This window comes from Oncorhynchus nerka, linkage group LG18 (genome assembly GCF_034236695.1).
Source record: "Oncorhynchus nerka isolate Pitt River linkage group LG18, Oner_Uvic_2.0, whole genome shotgun sequence".
In the NCBI taxonomy this organism is placed as follows: domain Eukaryota; kingdom Metazoa; phylum Chordata; class Actinopteri; order Salmoniformes; family Salmonidae; genus Oncorhynchus; species Oncorhynchus nerka.
The window spans coordinates 51,075,232-51,097,432 of NC_088413.1; the positions used below are offsets into that span (position 1 = coordinate 51,075,232).

General features: G+C 46.3%; 1 protein-coding gene across 1 annotated transcript in view; it reads right to left on the reverse strand.

Moving 5' to 3' along the window:
- The window catches only part of LOC115146051 (ral GTPase-activating protein subunit alpha-1-like), a 76,773-nt gene that overhangs the window by 21,453 nt on the left and 33,119 nt on the right, over positions 1-22,201 (reverse strand). Inside the window, 21 exon segments of the mRNA XM_065004163.1 lie at positions 787-942; positions 1,147-1,270; positions 1,391-1,462; positions 4,661-5,654; positions 6,977-7,160; positions 9,253-9,387; positions 9,584-9,652; positions 9,789-9,899; positions 11,686-11,794; positions 14,184-14,242; positions 14,950-15,075; positions 16,281-16,409; positions 16,503-16,658; positions 16,857-16,955; positions 17,134-17,327; positions 17,421-17,579; positions 17,770-17,952; positions 18,112-18,328; positions 18,527-18,651; positions 20,138-21,093; positions 21,095-21,620. Of these exon segments, the coding sequence (XP_064860235.1) occupies positions 787-942; positions 1,147-1,270; positions 1,391-1,462; positions 4,661-5,654; positions 6,977-7,160; positions 9,253-9,387; positions 9,584-9,652; positions 9,789-9,899; positions 11,686-11,794; positions 14,184-14,242; positions 14,950-15,075; positions 16,281-16,409; positions 16,503-16,658; positions 16,857-16,955; positions 17,134-17,327; positions 17,421-17,579; positions 17,770-17,952; positions 18,112-18,328; positions 18,527-18,651; positions 20,138-21,093; positions 21,095-21,620 (4,883 nt within the window).

The window sequence follows — 22,201 nt, forward strand, 5'->3', positions numbered from 1 at the left end:
TATCATGAGCCGGCCTCACAGACAAACTCATTACAGCCCAAGCAACTGCGCTCTTATTCCATTTCTGCCTGCTGAAAATAAATACCAATGCAGATGGACTTTCGTAGAAGAGGACAAAAACAACGGAGAGGGGTGAAGTCTGAGGTAAAAGTGACGGAGGGGGAAAGAGAGAGAAACGCTGCCGTGTTCCAACGGGAAGGAGAAAAGATAAATAATTAGGTGAGTGAGGTAAAGGGATAGGAGGCTAGACGGAAGGAGAAAGGGCTTCATGAGGAATGAGAGAGAGGGGGATTTAGGTGAGAATATTGTTTCTCCCCCATTCCCCCTGTTGCTGGAAGGACATTTCATTTCCTCTACTCTTCTGTAGCAAAACATGGCATGTTTCTCTGTGGAGCTCAAGTTCACACAGAAACAGCTCTCTGCAGGTAGAAATGTGAGCCACCTGAGAGAGCTGGTCATATAATGGTTAGTAGCGGACTACGAACAGCGCCTTCTGAGACTGTCTTTTGTTCCGCATTGTAGGAGTCGGGTGGTACAGACAAGCACTACAGAGTGACGTCTGTGTAAGAGACACAGAGCAGACATTGGGTCTCTCTCTCTGTAGGGGATCAGTGGTCATCTAAGGTGGCAACACAAAATAACCTACAGCCTGCTGACTGGGTGAAAAGGGAGTGAGCGGTACAGACAGATTGTGTGCATCTCAATAAGAGAGCATAACAGGGTTGCAGGACATGACTTTTTTCCACAAAGACGTCAACTGGTATTTCCTGGAACATCATAACAGACCTTTTTGGTGAGTGAGTCGTCAGAGTCGGGAGGCATGCGTGTGGAGACGTGGAACATGACCTCGACGGTAGAGGTGGCGAAGTAAGGCGTTGTCAGACCCGTGCTCTTGTTCCTCTGAAGACCTCCCATGAAGCCACAGTGACTGGTCAGATTCACCTGTTACACACACACACACACAAAGGACCATCAGCACTGGACACAACCATATATTAACCCTAACGAACCACGTCACAAAGTCCCTCCAAGAGGCAGAAAACAATACAACGTAATATTAATATAACTCACTATTAATGATACATATAAGGCTTATATAAAGTGATGCTGAAAGGTTGTAGTGCAGAGAGCAGGGGTCTGTCTCACCTCCCAGCCCAGCCCAGAGACAAAGTCCTCGTAGGCCTGACTACCACTGGTGTTAGACAGGATAGAGTGCTTGTCCTCTTGCCCCTCCGCCACGTAAAACACGGCTATCTTGTGAGTCTCTCGACTAGAGGAAAAGAGGGGCATTGGAAGAAAAGACGAACAAGGGAAGATAAGGACATATTTTTGTTGTTCCCTAAAAATAAAACAGTCACTTTTTCAGTCTGAAAGAGAAACAGTAACTTACCACTGCCTGGAGTCGAGGTTCTTCAGCTCTCTAAGCAGTTTCTCATTCTTCTTCAGGAGATGGAAGTTGCTCCTATGACCGAAAACAAGTTTATATGCCATTGGCATAAATAATTGTGGCATAGATTCTACATAGCCTACAGATTACATTTACAACACCGTGAGGTCTTGGTATAGATTCTAAAGATTATCAAGCTTGACTGCAACAATAACACGGAGTATGGACAAAGTATCTATTCTAGTCTATTCTACAACAACAAGGCACTGCACTCTCATTCCCTACAGGCAGACAGTGATCAGGGCTGTAGTCCACATACATTCACTAAGTAGCCCCAGACCTCTCCCTCCAGACTCTCTCTCTCCAACATTAACAGGCCCACACTCCTAAATGGCCACCTCTTTGTTTTAGTCACAGTATTTCCTGGAAAATCAGACCAATCGAGTCAAACCACAGCCAAACAAGACGCATGCAGTGGTGGCAGTAACTCTGAGAACCCCCCCCCAATTTTTTGGCTAAAAACACAACTACTCTGCTACTTTATAGCAAAGCAACGTACAGATGATCCTGAGAAATCAATAAGCTTAGATCTTGGTTACCGGCGTCACAACATGAGATATGGAGTTTTTAAGATTGTGCATTATGTTCTCCCATCTGGAGCTTGAACATTAGCAGTTTAGTGTAGGCGAGAGGTCCTCAAGTGGGGGGTGTAAAAGCCACGACTACTTTCATGAAAGGACTTTGTTTCGTGGTGTTTTTCCTCCTCCCACCCTTTCACCATTTGAGTATGGGCCTCTTTATTAGCTTGTTACAACGTAATGGTCTTCATTTTCTCCATTGAAAGTGAGCCATTTCAGAGGCGGCAAGCGGGAACAGCATGAAAGGCCGTTCTTGCAGGCACTGTGTAATCTCGCTACCCCCAAGAGTGAACTGCAATATATTAGTCTAACGAGGAATAAACGGCAGTGTTTCCACTATAGTCAAAATCATTTTCAGGATGGAAAATGCTGTCAGTGTAAACTTTATCTGGTTTTAGTAGTTTAAGTGTGTAGAAAAGATAAAAGGGAGCAATATATTTTTGATAAGATCATCTTTGAAAACTAACAAATCACCAATAAAAACTAGACAGAGTCTAAAGGCGCTAACTGACAGCGGCAACTAGAAAGGCTGGCCCATTCATTTTCAATGAAGCCTAGACTGGGGCAAAATTCTACCCAGGCGGAGCGGTCAGTGGTGCTCGTGCCCGTGGAAGCAAAGCAGCCAAGGGGGAGAAAATAGGATTCTGCTCTATTTTTGAAGCAGTGCTATCGTTGTTGACCAATCACAGTAGAAAACGTTGCCTGCGTGGTGATACGCATGTCCAACAGCAGCACCAGCTCACTTACCCACTCTAGCTAGCTAACACTTATCAGTTTACAGAGTCACGTTTGAACAAAAATAATTGTTTTCTAATCCATTTGGGATGAATACTTTATGTTACATGTAAATATGTTTTCATGCATTCTTATACCGATGATTTATTCGCACGTTGATAATGTTTGTTTATTTTGTTGCTATGGTCACCGGTGGCTGTCGCCCTCGTGTGTGAAGGCACTAAGCAGCTTTGACTAGAGGGACAAGTGGTGTACTACGCAGGGTACTCTAGGTGATATTCCGCTGGCTGTCTGAAAATGGTTTAAAATGATTAAAAAATTATAATAATGCCTGAACCACAAATTTTTCAGGAAATTAGCTTTAAAACAGCAAATAATAAAATATCTGCAGCCAAGAGGGACTTTAAAAACTTTAGTTAAGACCCCGCAATTGGCCCCGCCCACTACCGCCCCTACGCTAACCTTTTTTATTTGATCTATATTTAACTAGGTAAGTCAGTTAAGAACAAATTCGTATTTACAATGACAGCCTTGGAACAGTGGGTTAACTGCCTTGTTCAGGGGAAGAAAGACGGGTTAACTGCCTTGTTCAGGGGAAGAAAGACAGATTTTTACCTTGTCAGCACAAGGATTCGGATCTTGCAACCTTTCGGTTACTCGTTCAATGCTCTAACTAACCACTAGGCAACCTGCCGCCCCAACATTGCCACAGCTGCTGAAAACAACCCAAGGGGAAATACTAAATGTGGTATGAATGCCAGGAGAAGGAAAGTGATGCATTTTTTTTCTCCATTTAAAATCATGATTTAATAAAATATTTTTTTAAAGGAGAGAGAGGCAGGGTTTTTAAAGGTCTGTGTCCTTTTATTCTCCCTTAGTATGATGGGAGTACGCTAATAAATGTATGTTCTAGTGCCTGTCCCTCCATTCAACTCATAAGATAAGAGATCTTTCATATAAACCCCCCTTCCCCCATTAAAAACACAAACCTGTTAAAGATACATTTTCGGACGAGTAATGAAGGGGAGAAATGAATGGAAGGGGCTATTTTTATGTCGAGCACCGCTCCTGGATAGATGGATGGAGAAAACATGTGTTCACTGATAAACACGGCCATTAGGGCTCGATGTGATGCGCGGTTTCCATTTAGCCCAATTAGTTCTCATCAATAAAGACCCAGCATCCATCTCTCATAATACAATGAGATAATACTTCAAAGACATCAATGCAATGGGAAAAGCCATCAGAAATAGCTGCTTCGGAAATGAATCTAAGTAAAGTAATTTAAGTGAAGTGTTGTGAAAATGAGTTGGATGAGATTATAGAGAGAGAAACAGAGAGACAGAAACGGACACAGAGAGAGAGAGGGAGATAAACAGAAAGACAAAGAGAGAGAGTGCGAGAGAGAGAGTGAGATAGCTGGACTATTTATTCTAAGCTGATTATACTAAATCTGACGGGCTGAGAGACAAACAAGGCTTGTGGTAGCAGTGACACAGAATGCAGTTTCCCACTATCTGAATTTAGCACAGTACCTAGAACAAGCCAAAGCCGACAACAAGCTAAAGTTAAATCATCACATACCCATCCTCTACCTGAATCTACTGGATTTCTAAAACATTGTCATCAAATGTCACAGTTCTCTAAACTAATACCTACAGAATAAAGCTATTTCACTATAAAAACTTAAATCAACTGTAAACTATGATTTTGGTTGTTCAGTAGGGCAAACTGTAGCAAAACTTTTTGAAACGGTTTGAAATGGAAACTGAAAATGGGCTTTTCATTTTGGACAAGGTAGTACAGTACCTCGCTTTCACTCAGTTTCAAAAAGTTCTCTCCTGCTTCATGCCCTACTGAACAGAACCCTAGTTTGTGGTGTGGTTGGTCTTTCTTTCACCTCTTCTCCCAGGAGTTCATGCCCAGGATGTTGAGTAGCAGCCTGCAGTAGTAAAAGGCGGACTGGGGCCTGTGGGGCTCCGGCTCCCCCTGCTCCACAGCCCTCATGTTTAGCCCATTCCCCCTGTGCACCGCAAAGTCCCTCTCCTCAGCACACTGCTTCAGGATGGCATTGATCACGTCGTTCTCCTGCTTCTCCGAGACGCAGACAGGGGGCGGGGCGGGGATGTTGAGGGGGGCACCGGCACGCTGCAGACACTCGGGGCTGGAGTAGCCCAGGTACTGCAGCATCTCATCTAGAACATCATCTTCTAGTAGGGAGTCCCAGGACGGAACCACCTCCCGACACACACGCTTGGCCTGCGGGGCCATCAGCTCCAATGCACCTTCCTCCTCCCCCTCTTCTTCCTCCTCCACAGCCTCCCCCTGCTCCTCCTCTCCCAGCTCATCCTCTCCCAGCACCACAACCACCTCTTCTTCTTCTTCCTCCTCCTCCTCCAGTGCAGCCCCCTCTTCCCTCTCTCCAAGCTCCCCTGCTCGGTTCTTCTCCCCATCTGTATTCGTTCTCTCTGTAGGTCTTTTACTGTAGAGGTGCAGGGGCTGGTTAGGAGCACCACAGTGAGGCGGGCCGTACAGTACAGCCGAGTCCCACGAGTGTTTGCCGGAGATATCCCTAACAATAACCCTCACACAGGCGCTGGTCGTGGTGAGGCCTGCAGACATCCCACCTCCGGGCACACCGTCCTCAGCCCGGATCTGGAGACAGGACAGGAGGGTGGTACCGTTCAGGACAAAGAACTGTAGGTTGGGCCCGTCGAAGAGCTCTGGGGCCAGGTCAGGGCTCTCGCTGTAGGGGTTGTCCATGTTCTCACAGACATGGCTGGTCAAGGTGGCAGGGCCTCCAGACATGGGGTAGTGGCCAAGGTGGTTGACAAGGTGGGTGATGACTGTCCTGGCTGCGATGGAGATCAGACCATGCTGGATACGGCTCCGCACTACAGGAGAGAGGAAGAATACGGAGATAAAGAGAGGAAGAGCTCCACAATTAGAACAGGGGTATGTATTGGAATCTGTTTGATGTTGACATTTCAAGGCCAGTGTCAATAAACAGAGAAGAGATAGAAAAAGAGAAGTCAGCCAGTCAGTCAGCCAGTCAATAACATGTAGGTATCAGCTCATCCCAGTGGGACCAGGTATTTGTAGTGTCAGAGTTTATCTCCAATAGAGTGTAGAGGGATGAGGGAGAGGACTCTGTCTGTGGAATCTAGCCAATCAAAGCGCATTTAGGGTATGATGAAGAAATCAAGGTCTGTGTAGTAGAGAGCTAGATTCCAGTTAGAACACTAGATACCTCAATGGCGCCAACTGTGTGGCACCATGCAGAGAACAAGCCAATGCCATCACACTCAGTGTGCTAGCAGCCATCCCTTTGCAATAAGCATAATTACAGTCCCACAGAGCTGCACAAACCCTGAGCGAGCCATTAGAGGGAAAAAAAGAATGTGCCTATCGACAGAACATGATGATAGGTTTCTCTCCAACAAAATCGAAGGTGCCCTTTCAGGTACAGGTCTCTCTTGCATAAGCTATTTTGATCTCAATGGAGGCAAACCTGTATAAATAAAAAGCTAACATCTTCCCTTCCCTCTCTCCATTCAGCCATCCTCGGCCACACCAAAAGAAAAGGAGTGAAATAAACAAATAAATGGATAGATAGAGGACCGGAGAGAAAGACAGTTAGTTGCTAACAACTTTGGAAGGAAAGCAGCATGCCTCACAAAGTGCTCCAATGATTAGTCATTTTCTACTGATGGAAAAAGCTGCAGGTGCCCAGGTACAGAGGCTCCCTGCTGCTCTGAATCTAACACAGGAGTCAGGACACAGAGGAACCTAGCTGCATTCACATCACATTCAGTCCTTAGCACTGCTACCTTTAACAAGCCAGGCCACACCTAGCACTGATATAGTGGTACCCTCCATTAGACACCATGATGAAGAAGGCTACAGACATAACATGGCTAGGCCAGACCTGAGGCAGAGCAGCCACACTGACTGGACTCAGCTCATCCATTTTCCCTCTCCTCATCAGATAGTTGGTATGATTTCAGTGGGGCGACAAAAATGTCAGGATCGGAATAACGGTAATAACATGGTTATAGTTACTCTGTAGTGTAATGTGCAACCAAGACATTTCTAAAAAGGGGCTTTTTAATATCCACGAGGTTATATGGACTGAAACATGAACGAGTAGGATATGTAGAGATGACAATGTGACTGAGAAAAGGAGAAGTAGCAACAGAACAGGTAGTGTTCTTACCCTCGGTGACCGGTTGTAGTTTGGAGGAGCGTTCTGAGTCTGGGGAGTGGAGGGGCTCTGGTTCCTTCAGACTCTCCAGCAGCAGGAAGGGGTCGTAGTCAGGACTGGTCAGGTCTGACAGGTTCATGGGGAAATACCTGGGGCTGTTGAAGTTCTGGGCCCCATACACACAGCCATGCAGCACCTGAGAGTAGAGAAGGGAAGAAAGGGAAGATCGGAGAAAGCCCCAAGAAATCAATCAATTAACACTACCGTATTTCACACGACTGTAGTTTTCTATAGAGTGAGAAAGAAAGAGAGAAAGTAATTAAATTATCTGCCAATCCCGTCACTGTGCGTTTCCATGGAGACAGAGAGGGTGGTAAATGGGAAGAGAGAATGCTGTGATTGAGTGCTGACTACCGAGGACTGACTACTGAGCAGTGAGTGAGCCTGGGTGCACTGAGTGCCAGCTGTGGCATGCATTAGGAAGGAGTCCCCCCAGTCTGTATTAAAGATGTAACAAAGCAGTCCTGAACTGTTCCACCATTAATGACTTCAGAGAAAGACAGACACCCTGCCACAGAAAGCCTCTGCTAATAGCTCCATTACTAAAAAGAAAAGAAAAAAACTAAACACAGAGAAATACTACTATGTGGTTTGTGTTCGACACCCCCACTATATGCTGCTGTCAACGTGAAGCAGAGATCCCTGCTAAGTAAAATCGAATACGTCGACATTACAGTTGAAGTCGGAAGTTTACATACACTTAGGTTGGAGTCATTAAAACTCGTTTTTCAACCACTCCACAAATTTCTTGTTAACAAACTATAGTTTTGGGAAGTCGGTTACTTTGTGCATGACAATTGTTCTCAGGCACATTATTTCACTTATAATTCACTGCATCACAATTCCAGTGGGTCAGAAGTTTACATACAAGTTGGCTGTGCCTTTAAACAGCTTGGAAAATTCCAGAAAATTATGTCATGGCTTTATAAGCTTCTGATAGGCTAATTGACATCATTTGAGTCAATTGGAGGTGCCTCTTTGCTTGACATCATGGGAAAATCAAAAGAAAATCAGCAAAGACCTCACAAGTCTGGTTCATCCTTGGCATTTCCAAATGCCTGAAGGTACCACATTCATCTGTACAAACAGTAGTACGCAAGTATAAACACCATGGGACCACGCTGCCGTCATACCGCTCAGGAAGGAGATGCGTTCTGTCTCCTAGAGATGAACGTACTTTGGTACGAAAAGTGCCTTATGAAGATGCTGGAGGAAAACCGGTACAAAAGTATCTATATCCACAGGAAAACGAGTCCTATCGACGTAATCTGAAAGGCCACTCAGCAAGGAAGAAGCCACTGCTCCAAAATCGCCATAAAAAAGCCAGACAATGGTTTGCAACTGCACATGTGGACAAAGAGAACTTTTTGAAGAAATGTCCTCTGGTCTGATGAAACAAAAATAGAACTGTTTGGCCATAATGACCATCATTATGTTTGGAGGAAAAAAGGTGAGGCTTGCAAGCTGAAAAACACAATCACAACCGTGAAGCACAGGGATGGCAGCATCACGTTGTGGGGGTGTTTTGCTGCAGGAGGGACTGGTGCACTTCACAAAATAGATGGCATCATGAGGCGGAAAATGATGTGGATATATTGAAGCAATATTTCAAGACATCAATCAGGAAGCTTGGTCGCAAATGGGTCTTCCAAATTAACAATGACCCCAAGCATACTTCCAAAGTTGAGGCAAAATGGCTTAAGGACAACAAAGTCAAGGTATTGGAGTGGCCATCACAAAAGCCCTGACCTCAATCCTATAGAAAATGTGTGGGCAGAACTGAAAAAGCGTGTGCGAGCAAGGAGGCCTACAAACCTGACTCAGTTACACCAGCTCTGTCAGGTGGAATGGGCCAAAATTCACCCAACTTATTGTGAGAAGCTTGTGGAAGGCTCCAAAACATTTGACCCATGTTAAACAATTTAAAGGCAATGCTACCAAATACTAATTGAGTGTATGTAAACTACTGACCCACTGACCCACTGACGAAATAAATAAAAGCTGAAATAAATCACTCTACTATTATTCTGACATTTCACATCCTTAAAATAAAGTGGTGATCCTAACTGACCTAAAACAGGGAATTTTTCTGAGGATTACATGTCAGGAATTGTGGAAAAAATATGTTTAAATGTATTTAAACTGTATATATTGTCTTGAAGTCAATCAATTCACAATGCTACTTCAGAAAGCTCACATAGAAAGTTACATTTTTGGATTGGGCATACCTTATAGATACAGCTGAGGACAGACTTGTCTGGCTTGTCCTTGTCAGGGCTGAGTGTTTGGACAGGCTGCAGCAGAGTCTTAGGAGGCAGGGCCATCACCCAATCCAGGAGGCACAACAGCAGAGACACCACCAACTAGGGACAGACAGGCCACAACAAATACAGTTTGATTACATCAATAAAGCAGAGAACAAAATACTGGATCATGATAGAAAATGAATTGTGCTTCTGCAAAAAACCATGTCAGGCCAGTACTGTAAACAGAAAACTAACAGTAACATTGTATTATTAATAGGTCTCCATTTGATGTGTATGAGGTGAGGTGACATACCCTCTTGTCCAGTTCATGAGGGGAAGATTCTGTGGTGGGGAGCAGGTGAGTTACGGTCGCTATGAGGATCTGAAACAAGAGTTAAAACAAAATTGAAAGCAAAAAGATACTGTATTGTTTTGTAATTTAAAAAGGATACTCTTGAAAAGCTCCAGGAATAATTTACATACCTTAACGCATAAATAAAATGGACACGCAAATTTACCTCAACTATTTTCTTTGGAGTGTCTGGGGGGAATTTCTGAAGGTCATCGACATAGTTTATGAGCAAGTGCAGAATGTCGGAGGCCACCAGCGCAACAGTTTTATTTGGAAACTGAAAAACAAAAAAACAGACAAAAACACAAACTGACTACTCTCAGCAGATGTAGAGTAGTGTAGAGCAGGGATGGGCAATTTGCGGTCCGCAGCCCCCCCCTTTATAGGTCTGCAGATCAATCTCCCCCCCGCCAAAAACACATAAAAACATCTCAACTTACTGTTGAGAGTTAGAATAGTAGAATACACCATGTGCCATTTCGAAATGTGGCTGCATCAGCATTTTCTTGCTTGTTTTGTCAGTAAATGACAGCCACTTAAATAAGCCCTTGTCAGCTAACATTTTGTAGATTGTAGTGAAAATGGTTGAATTAGTGAACGGGGGGCAGCCATTGATTTTGTTAGTCACTCACTTAGATATCATATTAAAAACTGCAAACACTTCTCTCCACCCGATTGACATAATTTCTAGAATTGCATGAAATTAGTTATAAAATTGCTAAATCTTCTTTCCGCTCCATGGCAAAATGGTAGAATTGCAGCAAACTTGCTATAAAACTGCCTCCCCCAACACAACTTGACTTAGGGCCCCCAAAAGTCTAGGACTCTGACTGCATGTGTGGGTATGGATGTGGCTACGCAGACCCACGAGCCACTGCAGCCCCTCATGACGAGTTAATTTTTTTGTGGCCCCCACCCCCCATCAAAGTTGCCCATCCCTGGTGTAGAGCCAAGCTGACAGGAGAAAAACAGCACATTGTGTCAGAGACTGTCTTGATCTGTGATCAGGATTAAGGTGTGGATGAGCCTAATTCTGCTGACTGGAAGAGGCCCAAACACTCACTGAGAGGGAGGGTGGGGGGCTCGACCCTCCTCTCGCTGTGAGAGGTGTAGGCTGAAGGGGCTCTGCTATTCCCTCCTCCTCTCTCTGGCACCATCTTAATTGCTTAAAAATCTCCTCCCTTTCATCTTCACCAATTGGAAAAGACTTGATAGGTGAAAAGGTGACAGGCTTTCACCTGGTCAGATATTTCAGATCAGTGCAATAAAGGAAAGGAGGTGGAGAGGACGGACATTTTAGACAATTGAGCAAGAGCCATTGTGACTGTGTGAGGGGTGTGTGAGGGGCTCAGGGAGACGACCCTCCTCTCCTTCTCATTGTGACCCTGGCTCAGGAAGACTGCAGAGTGCTTCTCCAGACCAGCAGTGCCAATGCCCACACAAAACAATGGGCCGGATCACCAGCCATCCCATTTGATTGGACAACAGTATGGACAGGAGGAGGGAGAGAAGGGGGGCCCGTTTGGCAAGCGCCCTCATTTCAGACGATAGAAATATAATAATTCCTTGAGGTCGGTGGAGCATGCATTCTTCACTGGATTAGCCTTCTGTCTGAGGAGAGTGGAGCGCAGTGGAGAAGCCAAACATGTTGACAGTCGGGCCAGATTTAGCTGGGTTAGAGTTGGGTGGTGTGAGTGTGTGGGGGGGCCCAGACCAGACGGTACTGTCAGTAAGCTTCTTCTGGCTACTCAGTGCAGCCCATCGCTCTCTCTCTCCAGGCTGGCTAAAACCAAGTGTGCCAGTAAACACCACACAGACCAAGGCAGGCCACAGGGAGACTGCTGCTGCTGTTCTACTTCTAACCAGGGACTGCAACAGAACACTTCCCATGGCAAGGGATGAAGGCAAGGCAACACATTTCAAAATTCAAGTCACTGTGCATGGCAGATGATGCCAAAAGCACCAAGGTTATGGGTTCAATTCCTGCAGCGATCACATCACAGAACTATGTCACTTTAGACAAAAGCATCTGCTAAGTAAAGTGGCATATTATATATAGCTACCTTCAGAGTGACACAGATGACGTTGAGGGCTTCTTTGATCTGAGTGTGTTGGGTGCCGTGGACCAACTCCTCACACAGCCAGATACCAAGACTGCACAGGGCCACGCACCTGACGGGGACAAACAACACGACACCTATTCATTCATTCATCTTAGCCCATTATAAATTATGTCACATGTTAAAGTTGGTAACCCATTAACCCACATTAACACATACATACAGTGCATTTGGAAAGTATTCAGACCTCTTGACTTTGTCCACATTTTGTTACGTTACAGTCTTATTCTAAAATTGATAAAATCGTTTTTTCCCTCTCAATCTACAGACAATAATGACATTTTTTTTTAGAAATGTTAGCAAAAGGTATAAAAAAAAACTGAAATATCACATTTACATAACTATTCAGACCCTTTACTTGTCACAACTGTATTTGGGAAGTTTCTCCCATTCTTCTCCGCAGATCCTCTCAACCTCTGTCAGGTTGGATGGGGAGCTTCGCTGCACAGCTATTTTCAGGTCTCTCCAGAGATGTTCGATCGGGTTCAAGTCCGGGCTCTGGCTGGGCCACTCAAGGACATTCAGAGACTTGTCGCGGGGCCACTCAAGGACATTCAGAGACTTGTCGCGAAGCCACTCCTGCGCTGTCTTGGCTGTGTGTTTAGGGTCGTTGTCCTGTTTGAAGGTGAACCTTCGCCCCAGTCTGAGGTCCTGAGTGTTCTGGAACAGGTTTTCATCAAGGATCTCTCTGTACTTTGCTCCGTTCATCTTTCCCTCGATCCTGACTAGTCTCCCAGTCCCTGCCGCTGAAAACATCCCCAAAACATGATGCTGCCACCACCATGCTTTACCGTAGGGATGGTGCCAGGTTTCCTCCAGATGTGACGCTTGGCAATCAGGCCAAAGAGTTCAATCTTGGTTTCATCAAACCAAAGAATCTTGTTTCTCATGGTCTGAGAGTCCTTTAGTGCCTTTTGGCAAACTCCAAGCGGGACATCATGTGCCTTTTACTGAGGTGTGGCCACTCGACCATGAAGGCCTGATTGGTGGAGGGCTGCAGAGATGGTTGTCGTTCTGGAAGGTTCTTACATCACCAAAGAGGAACTCTGGAGCTCTGTCAAAGTGAACATCAGGTTCTTGGTCACCTCCATGACCAAGGTCCTTCTCCCCCGATTTCTCAGTTTGGCCGTGCGGCAAGCTCCAGAAATTGTATTGGTGGTTCCAAACTTCTTCCATTTAAGAATGATGGATGCCACTGTGTTCTTGGGGACCTTCAATACGGCAAAAGAAATGTGGTACCCTTCCCCAGATCTGTGCCTCCACACATTCCTGTCTCGAAGCTCTACGGACCATTCCTTGGACCTCATGGATTGGTTTTTGATCTGACATGCAATGTCAACTGTGGTACCTTATGTAGACAGGTGTGTGGCTTTCCAAATCATGTCCAACCAATTGAATATATCATAAGGTGGACTCCTATCAAGTTGTAGAAACATCTCAAGGATGATCAATGGAAACAGGATGCACCTGAGCTCAATTTCGAGTCTCATAGCAAAGGGATTGCTTATGTAAATAAGGTATCCGTTTATTTTTAATACATTTGCAAACATTTCTAAAAACCTGTTTTCACAGTCATTAAGGGGTATTGTGTGTAGATTGATGAGGAAAAACATTAATTTAATCAATTTTAGAATAAGGCTGTAACGTAACAAAACGTGGAAAAGGGGAAGGGGTCTGAATACATTCCAAATGCAATGTAAACGCTTAATCAACTGGTAATGTCATTGTCAGTCTGACCTTGTATGAGACGAACAGGGACAATATGCTGTGTAGACTACAGTATAACCAAGGACTGTTTTAAATGTCACCACAGACAAAACGGTGACACCCTCCTCCCCATTCCCTCACGTCCAGCCCCCAAGGTCTCTCAGTCTTTAGCTGTCTAACACCGTGGCACGGACACCCAAACTAGCACCTCTTTCACCGAGGGGGCCCGGTCCTGCAGAAGACAGAGACTGTCCACCAAATAGAACCCTATTCCATATAAAGTGTCAAATTTCTGACCAGGGCCCATAGGGTAGTGCACTATATAGAGAATAGGGTTCCATTTGGGACACAGAAGGCAGCAAGGGGAGTACACTACTCCTCACTCCCCCATAAGCCTACAGTCAGTGGATTACTTCAGATGACACTTGGCTTAATCTGTCTGTCTGGCTAGGTTATAGTATGGATGACCAGACAAATCTGACAGCATTGATTATTTCCCTCTCCAAAACCCCAGCTCTCATGGCCTATTGTCTGCCACAACCATTATCACCATTATTATTACATTAATCTACTGGGCAGATGTCTTCCTCAGGTCAGAGAGACAAAGACTGCTTTACTGTCATATGCTAGTAATCTACCTCACAACTGTCTATGTATGTTTTCGTATAATCTATGTCAGTGATGTAAATGTTGATTGTCGTTTAATTCAAGAGCTCGAGACGTGAGAAAAATACCTGGCTGGGGCTGAAGGCTCATCTCTTGCTGAACTCAGGATGTGTTTGATGATGTGTTCCTAAAACAGAGAACAGAGTCAATCAATCGACAGATGAATGTACGAATCAGACGGTTTTATTCCCCGGGCTCCAGCAAAATCTGTAGGTCTGCTGAAAACACAGATGCACACACATACAAAACAGACTCCCTATTGGCTGAATTAACCAGTGCTTTGTCATTCATAGCCAGACCCAGGCTATCAGATGCCATCGTGTGAAATTCTCTGTCCAAATATGAAACGCTCTCATGCATGGAATTAGCTCTTTAACCAGCAATCAACCAAAAGCGGCCCAATAACAACAAGGTCCTGTGAATGGGCGCCTGTGGCATAGCTAATCACCCATTAGAGAGTTAGCTAGGCTGGCGTTGATGCTCCCTCAGCACCACAGGGATAGAAAAAAAAAAAAAAAGGTAATTAGGTTTAATGTGTGTTTGATACAACATCAAACAGTATGTGGGTTAGGTGGTCCAACGGTTACTGGTGATTAGTGATGCCACCTCCAGGTCATTAATGCCCCTGTCAGTATTGGTAATAAACTCAACGCCCACTGCCCTTTGACAAACTCTGTCCCCCTCCTATCTTTTCAATATACCCCTCTCTCTGACCATCTTGTAAAATGGTACAAAATGACCACTTCTCTGGAACCGGTTACTACAGGTTGAAGCAATAGAGTAAAGCAGGTTGAAGACAAGAGTTAAGCAACCACCCCACATGAGGACAGTTACCTTGACGTCTCTGAACTTGGTCATGACCACGTCAGCGGTGGTGGGGTGCAGGGCAGGCAGCTCCTCATACAGGTTAGGGAAACACACCAGAGAACCCAGCAGGATCTGAGCCTCCACCCGCGGGGCCTGACAGACGGACAGACGGGGTGTCAACTCACATCCACTGTTTAAATCCATATCACAACACTATCCTTTGCAATCCAGTCATGGGCAAACAGAAGATGACGGTGTTGAAACAGACTATCGAACTGTACTGGGGGTCAGTGTAGCGTGGTGCATTCAGAAGTGTGTCAAGATCACTTTCACAGTCAAAAAGCAAGCCGAGATCTACCACTCAGATTGATATATTTTTTCATATATACTTAAAAGAAATGTAACATGAACCTAATAGAAACAGTTCTGTAGGAATGAGGTTTGGGCAGTAGGCCAAATAGATTATCACAGCATATTGGCTATACGCCTGGCCTGACAATATTGTTATTCTCAAACCATATTATATTTAAAAACTAGAGCTTCGATAACAAAATAGAATTCCCAGTTGGATCTCATCACAAGCCTATGTCAATCTACTATCACCAATCTACCATGCTGAAGCCTGCCTACGGTTGCCTATACACTTGAATGAGAAGCGCGCTTCAATTACCAAAAATTGCTCTACTTAATTGTGGCCATCAAAACTGTTTTTAACACGCGATTGCCTTTAGAATTGTTGCGCAATGATTGGGCTTATAAAAGTACGTTTCACTTCACAATAACAGCACTTACAGTTGACCGAGGCAGCTCTAGCAGGGCAGAAATTTGACAAACTGACTTGTTGGAAAGGTGGCATCCCATGACGGTGCCACGTTGAAAATCACCGCGCTCTTCAGTAAAGGCCATTCTACTGCCAATGTTTGTCTACGGAGATTGCATGGCTGTGCGCTTGATTTTATACACCTGTCAGCAAGAGGTATGGCTGAAATAGCCGAATCCACTCATTTGAAGGGCTGCCCACATACTTTTGTATAAATAGTGTACTACATAGCCTACTCCGGCTGTAAAGTGGTGCCATTAACTCAAAATTGAGACGTGATAAATTATATATTCACAGACAGCTGTAACTCCCCTCTCTTTCAGAATGTCTTAATAATAATGTTTTGTATTTTTATTGTGAACCAAAAACTAAATTGACCAGCTAAAAAAACAATTAATTGGCGCCCAAGCTAAGAATTAAAAATTGGTGTCGCACTGCCAAGTCAAAGGGTCGCAAAATAGTTTTGGTGACAGTTTTGAGCCCTGATAATTTGTGTGTATATGGAACCAGAGAGGGTGAATGGTGGTGATGTTCTCACGTTGAGCGAAGAGCAGGCTGTGACTCTGCTGGCTGCGATGATAAAGTCCAGGATGAGCATGGTGGCCCCGGGAAGGCCGACGCAGAAGAACCGAGGAGAACAGTGCTTAATGATGGTATTCACTATGTCCTGAGAAACACAGAGAGTGAGAGTGTTACAGAGAGAGAGGGAGACCAATATTCACCATGACGCGAGAAGATTGGCAGATTGCCACACACACACCTGGTCGACATGCATGAGGCCACAGTGCATGATGTTGTAGAAGTGTGTGAGGAAGTCAGAGTTGGGCGATACGTCCTGCCTCCTCTTCATGATCTTACAGATGAGCTTGTAGGCGTGCAGCTTCCCCTGTTTGTACCTCTCAGTCAGCATGGTCGCCTGTACAGTGAACAACAAGCAGTCACAGATACAAGAGTAGAAGTATAACTTTGTCCACTTTTACATCAGGGTCATGGTAAAAAGAATGTTCGCTTGCATCTGCGCATTTGTTTCCCTGAAATTCAGAGGATAACGTGTGAAGAAGTGAAGTGACTTTTCCAGAACGGATTATATAAGGGAACGGTGAGAGGTACGAACTTTGAAGAGCCAGGGGGTGAGGATCCGAAGGGGAGGGATGAGGACCGGGGGAGGAGGAGACGACTGGTTGTCCAGAGAGATCCCCAGATTATCTCTGATCTGATGCGAGAGAGAGAGAGACACAATGAATAATAGAGGCGGAGAGAGAGGGGAGAGAGAGAGTGAGTGAATGTCATGAGTGAGTGTCTTGTGTGAACCAGTCTGATGTGTGACGTGATCTAAGGGCCTGTCAATGTATGGAGTACACAGTCGGATTGGTTCCCATATGATTCCCTACCTTGGCCAGGTTCTGCCACAGCTCACAGAGGTAGTCAAAGACCTGCGCGTGGATCTCTGGGTCCTTAATGGTGTTCACATCTCCCAGAATGCCTAGCATTCTCCGCCACATCACCGTGGCAACGTCAGCGTGCCAACCGGTCAGCGAGCCACCAGCCATCACACTGGAGTCCTCTGTAGGGAACTCACTGGTTTCTGAGAGGATAGAAGAGGGATGGCACTTTTAGTATCCAAAAAGGCTGAGTGTGTTGTGCGTTAGGTGATGAGAGCAGTGTGTATGTGTATTACCCAGGTCATCTGGAGTCTGTACTACAGAGTGATGTAGTTTCTCATCCAGCTGCAGGTCCTTGTGCTGCAGAGCTACATGTTCAGCGGTCAGCGTGGCTGGGGACGGGGTCTGAGAGCGGGAACCCCCCAGGGAATGCATCGGGGACGCACTCTCTGAACCTGGAGGGAGTCACAAACAAAGGAATGTAATTAATTAGGTAGTAATAATAGTTGATTGGATTTAATCCATATTTTTCTAGATGATTCCAGTGATTTTGTTAAGTAGGAAAGTCACTAAGATGTAGAAAAGGATGAGAGATGTGGACATTGAAAGGTGATGTATTCTGATTTGTTGATCTGCAGGTCTGACCTGTGATGGTGACGGTATCTGCAGACAGGCCAAGCTGGCTCAGACTACTGGTCTCTGAGTCAATGTGCAGGGTGGTGAGGCTGGACACCTCCTGTTCCTCTGCAGTCTGGGGTACTCCTCCCAGGCTAGTGTTATCCTGGTCCAACGACCCCGCACCAACGCCATCTGGACCAAAGCTGAAATCTAACAGCGCCACAACGGTCAGAGAAAGTAGTCCTCCTCCAGCATGTCAAGAGCAAGCTACAATCCACTCTAACACACTCCACTGCTATGTTACTTAGTTACACCGCCATGTTTTTTTACACTGTGAGCGAGCAGCAGCCGTGGTGATGTCAGACTTACTTTCAAACTTGCAGTTGGCATACTGGAAGGCATTAAATGAATCCGATTGGCTGTCGGAGCTGATTAAGTCGCTGCTGCTGCCACTGGCGGGGGAGGTCCACTCGGAGGGCACGCCGGGGTCGTCCACGGGTCGTGTGGAGTTCTGACGGTTCAGGAGTTCTGGCAGGTCCTTAGGGATCTCCAGACTACCGGGGCTGCTGCCACGCCTGGTCATACCCTGCAAAGAGAGGTAGATAGGACATGTGAGTGAGCGAAAGGGGTAGAGAGAAGATAGTACTCTGATGTTAGGAATAAAGTTAACACTCAGGGAGCATGAGATGAGGACATTCACTTACTCACTCAGCTGATAAACTAAGTGTGCGTGTGTGAGAGCATGAGATAAATAGAGAAAATAGAGAATAGAACGGCGACTTACAGAGGTGCCTCCCGCTCGCAGACGCTCTTGGATAAACTCGTCCATCAGGTCGCCAAAGTTTTGGCTGCTGTTGCCTGCGTCACTGGACACAGGCCGCATCTTCTGACAAGTTTCCTCTTTGTTGGCTGTGTTCAGGCAGAGAGCAAAGGACATGCACGTCACCCCACCGTTCTAGATACTGACACACACAGCACGACAACTACTAGCATCTTCACCTCACTAGCATACAGATCAACACAATAGCATTGGGGGAAAAAATCTTGAACGCATGTCCTTCCTATAGGCTGTGGAGAATGTTAAGTTCAGAAATGTGTGCCTGTGTAAAAGTATCAGTCCATACAGTAAGGTGACGGTGGTGTTGTATGTGATGTTATATAGAGAATAAGAATTAAGGTAACTGATGCACAAGGCTCAACAGAACAACCTTAAAGAAAAGCCAACCAACACAACAGGGTACAACCAGTGAAGCAATGCAGGAGTTACTCACATGCATTCCCAGAGAGAGAGGCCATGAGTACAGCACACCACAGAACAGAGATTAGTCAAGCTACGTTAAACTCAACTGTGGTTAGGTGAGAGGGTAGCCAGTGTGTTAACTGGGTAGCCAAGAGGTACTGAAAGATGAGGCAGCATACACAGAAAAAGGCCATGACACATTATCAAAACAGAGTGGTAGTGGTTATTATATGTACTTTTTCTCTCCGTTGGGCTGGATTGTCAGAGAGAAGCAGAGAGCAAAGAGTTTGTCCCCATCACGCCCTGAGACTTTCTCTGGTTAGTCTGAGCTTCCAAATTGATTTTAGTTCTAGTGACCTGACATTTGTTTATAAAGTGTCTACTGCCCTAAGCCACTAAATCTTTGCGTTAACTGTTAAAATAGTATCAGTAAAACCAAGGGGAAGAAAAAAGAAGAGACATGGGACTTTGCAGTAGTGTGTCATTGAGGTGACTCAAGAGGACCCAGCTTAAAGCTTTCCTGCCAGTTGGTGGTGCTGAAATCCTATTCTCCATCAGAAGGGCTATACTGCCTCCACCTGGTTGGAGGTAAAATGACATGTCAGAGCATCAGCGCAGACTAGACAGACACATTTCCCAGGCTAATGTTCCTGTATAAATGAAAGCAATGGACTTCAGAGGACATTATAATGCTACACTGTGTGTGTTATATGTCAATGTATTATTGTAAATTAGTTAGCCTGTTTTGGCCTGATGAGATTATAGGATTGACCAGTGTGTGTGTGCAGTGAATGTGTTGTGTGATCTGAGGAGGACGTGTGAGGCCGCATGCAGCATCCAGGGAGGGAAGGGGAGGGGCAGCAGAGATTTAGTCCCAGAAGCTGGAGGAAGAAGAGGAGGAGGGGGGAGCCGTCCCAGGAGGAGAGGAAGGGGGGCCTTCGGTTCTTTTTTTGGATTGTGTCAGCTACAGTACTTTAAAACAGGAAACACAAAAAAAAAGCTTCAATTCAATCCACATTCAGCAAAAAACTGTTAATTAAAAACGGAAAAGACGGAGGAGATAGAACGGTGGTGCTTTGTGTTTTTGTTTTGTCGTTTTGTTTTCCATGTTGTGGTAGTGCCTTGGAGCACAGCAACGCAACTGAAGTCTCTCACCTGGTGCTTTTCTTCCAAAATAGCCCAATACATGAGTGTACAGGTCCCTCAGGGGCGCCTCTGTGGCCCCGCCGGGGGCTTTGCTGTGCCGCTGGGGAGACGCTGAGCCGGAGGCGTGGGCCTTGGGCTTGGAGAGAGCATGGACCACAGATTTATACACACCGCCCAACAGAGCCCCCTGCTGCTGCCGAGAGGGACTGATCCCCGATTCCGCATCCTGGGATCTGGACCGGGTCCCACGGGGCCGAAGGGCAGAGCGCCCAAGACGGACACGCCCTTGCCCTGTCGCATGACCCCCCACTCCACTGGCCTCCCCATCAGGCTGCTCCCCGTTTCCGCTCACCCCCTCCCCTCCTGACCTCTCTTTACCCTTTGACCCACCCACTCCTGCCCCTCCAGACCCCCCCACTCCTACAGAGTGGCTGCTGAAGTGGCTGAGGCGGCGCAGCCTGGTCCTCCAGTGGGCCTCCTTGGAGTCTAGAGGGTTGTGGAACTGGACAGACTCTGTGGAGGGCCGGAAACTGACGTGCACCCCTCCCCCGTGGTGCTTTTTGAGCTTGCCCCGGACCAACCTGGGCTTGAGGGAATGGTGGAGAGAATGGGACTGCTGCCGGGGCTGAGGGGCTTGTAGGCCTGAACCTCCTGTCTCGTTATTATACTCACACTCTGTGGCATCCTGCCTGACCAAGTGGGGCTCTCCCCTATTCTCTGTGCCCTGAGGAGTTACCTGCTGGTCTAGACTAGAGCACCCCCTGCTGGCCAGCTCCCAGTCATCACTCTGCTCCAGACACTCATAAATGCTCCTCTCAGAAGGCTGCTGCTCTGCCTCTGCACTGTCCTCCTCTGCTGAGTCCAAGCTGCTCTGCTGCCTTACCTGGACCTGTTTCCTGACCTGCTGTGACCCTGACTGTACCGTCACAGCCACAGTGCTACCTTCCACAGCCTCACTAGGGCCCCTCCTCTCCCCCTCCACCTCCCTCCTCCAGGCTTCTTTGCATCAGATACTCCCTGAGAGAGCTAAGCAGGTCCTCCTCCCCCTCAGTCTCCCCCCCCTCCTCTCTCTCAGAGGACTGGGTGAGGGTGGAGGAGAAGGAGGTTCCACCACACGTCCAGTCATGGGCAAGGGGGCGGGGGCCTATCATCTGCCACAGGTGGTCATAGATGCTATCCCCCACCTCCAGAGAGGCCACGCTGCTACCTAGGGTAGTGGGAGGTTTGGAGGGGTGCAGGGCGTGGTGGTGGGGGACAGAGACAGCAGTGGTGGGGTGAGCGGGGGGACTGTCAGGGACAGGAAGTGCACCTTTGACCCTCTCGGCGATGAAGGGCTCCATGATGTCGGAGGCGCTGCTGCTACGGGGGAGCGTGGACCCCTGGGGGTCCAGGTCGCAAGACGCCGAAAACAACTCCGAAGCCGGGGTATCCTCGCTCTGGGAGCAGTGGCGGATCCTGGGGGTCCGAGATGCCATCGGGGTATCGTCCATGTCTGGACAGAGAGGGGGGGGGGGGGGGGGCACAGAGCACAGCTCATTGGAGATGGGTCCTACTAACTCTACATGCAGGAAATACAGCGATGGGAATGGAAACAGTAACATACACAACAATGTGGTCCAGCGATATGATCTTATATAGTTTGCAGACATGTCCATATGCAGCTTCTGTGGGCATTGTCAAATCAAATCAATTGCATGTCTATAATTGCCTATACATCTAATATATGTGTATAGGATTAGAGGATCAGGTGGTAGAAGGTAGGTGAGCTTGTATCAAAGGTTTATTCTAACCCAATATCGCTGGAACCAGGAGCACCAAACGTGTTATGTATGCATGTTCACGGATACAAAAACAATGGTACACAAAACATGGCAAAAACAGCATTCCTTTTCATGGTTAATAAATGAATATTTCAGTTGCATCAAATAATATCCATATCAAAAGACAAAACAGCTGCCACAGAGGAAAAAGACTAATTAGAATACATCAATAATAGCAAATGAGAATTCATCCAAAAATCGGCTCTGGGTTGACAATATCTGTCATTTGGAGCAGATGTCATCAAACCATACA